The sequence below is a fragment of the Montipora foliosa genome, chromosome 2, assembly GCF_036669935.1.
Source record: "Montipora foliosa isolate CH-2021 chromosome 2, ASM3666993v2, whole genome shotgun sequence".
Taxonomy (NCBI): Eukaryota; Metazoa; Cnidaria; class Anthozoa; order Scleractinia; family Acroporidae; genus Montipora; species Montipora foliosa.
Genome location: NC_090870.1, coordinates 3,327,744 through 3,332,743, shown reverse-complemented (window position 1 = coordinate 3,332,743; position 5,000 = coordinate 3,327,744). Strand labels below are relative to the sequence as shown.

The 5,000-nt window shown below is 37.9% G+C and overlaps 1 protein-coding gene across 2 annotated transcripts in view; it reads left to right on the top strand.

Annotated features, from left to right (window-relative positions):
- The first annotated feature begins 3,772 nt into the window (after positions 1–3,772).
- The window catches only part of LOC137992088 (DNA-directed RNA polymerase III subunit RPC7-like), a 25,101-nt gene continuing 23,873 nt past the window's right edge, over positions 3,773–5,000 (top strand). For both annotated transcript variants that reach the window (XM_068837183.1, XM_068837181.1), the window contains exons 1-2: positions 3,773–3,906; positions 4,244–4,373. In XM_068837183.1, coding sequence (XP_068693284.1) covers positions 3,784–3,906; positions 4,244–4,373 — 253 coding nt within the window. In that variant the 5' untranslated portion in view covers positions 3,773–3,783. The remainder of the gene's footprint in view (positions 3,907–4,243; positions 4,374–5,000) is intronic.

Here is a 5,000-nt window from a genome sequence, read left to right as displayed (position 1 = left end):
GACGAGGGAGAAGTTCTTGCTGTTTTCAAGAGAGCAGGAGTTGGTATATGTCTTCCTTGGAGAACTATGACCCTTGGACACCCACAAGCCGATTGCATAAAACTCAATTCCAAATTTTTTTTAACAGTCTAGAATAGTCATTTCGCCACTTCATGTTTTAAACACGCCCACAAAATAACTTTGCGCTGTAGTGTGTCATGATTATTGCATCTTGTTAACGTTGTACAGTACGGGCGAACTATTCTGAAACTGGATGGGTTACGTCAAAACCTAAAATTTGGTGATTTTTGCCTTGTTGTTTAGTGGAGTGCGATTACTTTTCCTCTCTTAACCAATAACATTCGTCTTTTGTAGGGTCGGCATTGCTAAAACTCCCTATTGTCTTGACTACGGATACCACAAAAATGACTGGAAAGCACTAGAATTGACTTTTAAGCAGCGAAAATATCCTTTTCAATGCATACATGAGATGAAATTAAAGTCAATTTGATATCAGAAGAAGCCAAGTTTAGCCTGTGATTAAAGAATTGCGCAATCAGCAACTTGTAAGATTACGTTTGTAATCAAAATGAGGTTTCGATTGAAATTTGTGGACATTGACCAGCAATTCTGTAAATACACAAGTTGTTATTTACTTGTGCTCTGGATGTGATATGCGAAAGTTACCGTGAACAATAATTATGGGATTCAGGAATCGGAGAAACTTCAAAATTAACAACAATACACAGTCTATGTTTACACTAGGGGGAAAGTGTCCAGATTTGTAAATGTTTTCAAATCATCAAATTTAGGGGATTCGGATTCGTGCACGTAGTAGAACAGTAGAAATATTTTGTTGTGCATGACATACATAGCAAGGACGAAGAAATCAAGGTATGACAAAATTTCATCTATTTCTTTGTTGTGATTTATTGTCTCATATTGGACGCCACTGGAAGAAACTGAAAGAAACGCACTGGGTTTTATCTGGTCTTTTTCTTTTTGCTTAGCCAAATTATAAACTACGTCAATTTGTCAAACTTTTAAAAGTGTAAACGGCTTTTTTGTTTGGGTCTTTTCCGTCCCTTTCCCAATTCCTTGAAAACTCTCAACACTGGGTTGAGTCTCAGTCCTCGATGGACCAAAATGTGCAAAAGAGTCAAAACTGTTACGTTGTTGTACATGGGTAAATTCTAAGATTAACGACTTGAATTTTTAGGACTTTTGGATAGTTTGATCAGCGATCTTTTTCATTCCAACACTCTGCAGGCATAGGAAACTTAAAGGAGTATATAATCCAGTTTTTTTCTGTTTAAACTCTCTGAAACGAAAATAATTTGACGATCTGTCCGATACGAAAATTTTCGTCATAACAGCTTCTTGTAAATATCAAGTTTTTACGCGAGGCCAGAAAAATTGAATTGGGAAGGACAAAGTTACAATCTCGTTTTGTTGCCATAGTGACAGGTTTCGGGGTAAAAACGTGACAATTGCAAAATGGATGTGAGTGATGTCTGGGGAGAAAAACATGGGACACTTCACTGCCCTTATCAAAATCATCATTCATCTAATTGCCTGCATTTCTTGACATATCTTCTCCTTTCCCCCAATTAATTAACACAGACACAAAGATTGGCTGCGTGCAAATACCTCTTTGAGGCTGCAGCCATTTATTATAATTTAAATCTTGGGTTACCATCATTGTAATATGAGTAGATTAAAAAGTGAAAAAGGCTTTGAGGATCGAGTCAATAGAAATATCCTTTATTTTGTCCTTAAAGCCTTTCCCTAACAAGTTATTTGCATACAAGATGTCACATTAATAATGTTCATAATAAGGCAATAACATCGTATGTTACCAAGGACCCTAAAAGATTTCTAAATTCCAGAACTACTTTCATCGCGGGTCCAACGAGGTGATTCCGGCTACTCTTGGACTACTATGAATCCTAAACCTAACCTTAAACCCTCCAAGATTTACACGTTCTAAAAAGACAAAAAGGTGATAGATGGCAATTCAATTAATTCTGAAGTAAGAACAGCAACCAGATGAACTGGCTTCACTCATAATTCACAGCTTTATTGTAGCTTAGAAGGCAAAAAACTCTATTATGTGATTAAAACTTAGAGAAGCTCTACTTCCACCGAGAACTAAATAGATTGTGCAGATCAGACTCGGACTGACAGTTTTATCCATTGTCTCCAAGTAAACGAGAGACAACCTACGACGTTACTGACTGAAACCATTAAAAGCTAAGAGGAATGAGCTAAGATCTACAGAGAGCCATGTTCTAACGGTTGCATGACTCCACGTTATTAAGCAACTGCGCAGAAGGCTTAGTTGTTCGAACTAAACAGAAGACAGAGAAATTTAATGATCTTGACCGCCATCTTAGCCGTCATCAACAACTCATCTCAGTAAAGTTACCACAATAATAACATTGTCGTCAACCAATTATGTTGGCTTCTGCTAATAATTATGAAACTATTACGTCCCAAAGCCAGTAACCTTAGGGGTCTTAGAAGCTGAATGGAATTGGTTTTAAGTCTACAATGCAACAACTCATCGCTGTAAGTTTTCTTTTCGTTGTGTTATAGACATATACTGACTGTATCTAACATATGCATGTTAGTACCTTTGATGTACAACTGTCTGAAATGTACAATTTCAAACGGTCTCATAACTTTCGTCTTCATTTCTGTTACAGAAGTTTAGCTGGAGAGTGTGTTTCAAGAATTCTTTGTCTGATGTTCTAACTTATTTCTTTAGTTAGCTGCAACTGGTTCAACTACTCATGGCTTTCAGCTTGTTGACTGAGACTGTCAAGAGATTGTACAAATTTGGATAAGCAATCTTTCAAGACAAAAAAACTGAACATACAAAAACAAGGTGGTACAGGCAATTCAACTGCTACGGAAAATTGTCCTCAGCTTTGAGTATCGATCATAAATGATAGGTAATACTAATAACATTCAAATTATTATTTTTTTTTTCTCTTTTCAGCTCTCCCACTCCTATTCCTCCCAGCTTTACTCCACCCTCACACCCCAACCATTTTCCTTTCGCACAGAACACACGCTCAGGCAAAGACTATAAATAAACTATGCCAAATTATCTTTTTAAGCCAGTCCTTACTTTCGGGGTTTCTAATTTTCAAAGCATCTTTGTGTTCATTTCCTCTGTTCACCTTAAGGGAAAAAAATTGACGAAGATTGATAAAATTTCAAACAAAATAGTAATTAATTTATTTATGGGACTGTCGAGGTCTTACAAATCCGACGTATATTCACGTCGATTTATTTTAAATATAGAAAGTCCAATTTTAGCCGAATTTTCCGCGCGCTGAAGTAACAAACGCTCCATTTACATCGAAAATTACTCGTGTTTTCTGTCAAAGTAACAGTGTTTTCTTTGGCCATCTCAGTTTTATCAGAAATAACACACAAACAGCGGTGACTGAAACGCTGTTTGTGTCTTATTTCTGATAAAACATAGAAGAAGAAGAAGGAGAAAGAATAATATAACACGATATTACTTACAGGGGAGCTCATCGCAGCCATCTTTCTCCTTTTTGTTCGACAGTGAGACAGGGTTTCCGCGCTCTTTTCGCGCTCTTTCTACCCGCGACAGCTGCCTCGATTCTAAGAAAACCGCAAGAGACGACGAAAGTCTGGCCTTGGTCCCGATTCCCGAAAGGAAATCCACTCAATGCGGGAATTATCCCGGATATGAGAATTCGTTCCCAGGCGTCCATCTTCGTAGGGCATTTTCTGATTCCAGTCCCTCGACCGAGCCAACCAAAGATGGCGGGTCGTGGAAGGGGAAGAGGGAAGGGTAGAGGGTTCACCTTTGATGTGGCACAAATTGGATTTGGCCGCGGAGAAGCGTTACCTGCTGCAATTCTGCAACCTCCTCCTCTTTATCCAGTAAGTATTAAATGTTCGATTTCTATGTTCCCACAACAGACCGCATAAACAGTTTTGAACTTACTCCAACTCAGTTGTCCAACTTCACTATTCATTATTGGGCATAACGAAAGTAACTCAAATGTAAATTATTTAATTGCGAGATCATTTGATTTTGTTTCAAGATGAGCTAACTTAAAATGAGTGGTATCGTCATAACTTATGGAAATTTATACGTATTAAATTTAATATGAAGTACAAGGTTATTGGCTAATTTATGGGTGTCTAGTTAAGTACATACATATCCCCTTAGGACACTGACTTTTTGGATATTCTTGGCTTTGACAATTTTTCTTAGCCTCTTGACATGAAACCCTTACCACTCAGGCAGACAGAAGCAGATGAATATATGTTAGCACTGAAACAGGAATTGCGAGGATGTATGCGAGAACTACCTTACTTTGTAAGACCTTCAGTCAAAAGAAAGGGTAAGTTGAACACTCTACATGGTCAAGGTACATTTACCACAATTGCTTTTAGTCTCGCAATCTAATTGGCTAATTTGCCATTGTCAATAAGAGTCTAGACAACGTTGCTCGTGTCATGCTCCTGCCTATGTGCCACGCAATGTAACAGGCAATCAGGAATGCTCATTTTGGAAAATAAACCAATCATTTTGCAAGAAAGTTGTAGACAATGGGCCTTATTCGTGCGGCAGCCATATTGGCCATAGACAATATTGATTTCATACCCCGAGCCCCAAGTTGAAATGCTTGGGAACGAGTTTTGGTGAGGCAAAACAAAAGTTTTCAATCCCTCAGCACTCAACATGGCTGCCGTGTGATTAAGGCATATGCTTGCTCTTTCTTTTTGTCATGATCATGGTCACGCTCTGGAATAAACATTTTTCTTTGACATTGAATATTGTGGTCCAAATATGTTGTGTCCACAACATTTTGACCACTGTGATGAAGATCATTGTTGATAAGAGTACAGGTCAGGGTCCTGTGTGACATGATAATAGAATTTTCTCCTAAACAGAGTAACAGTTTGGACCCCTACAGATTCTTGTTTGTCTCAATTGGACAGATATTTCATTCCTACCACTATAAAAT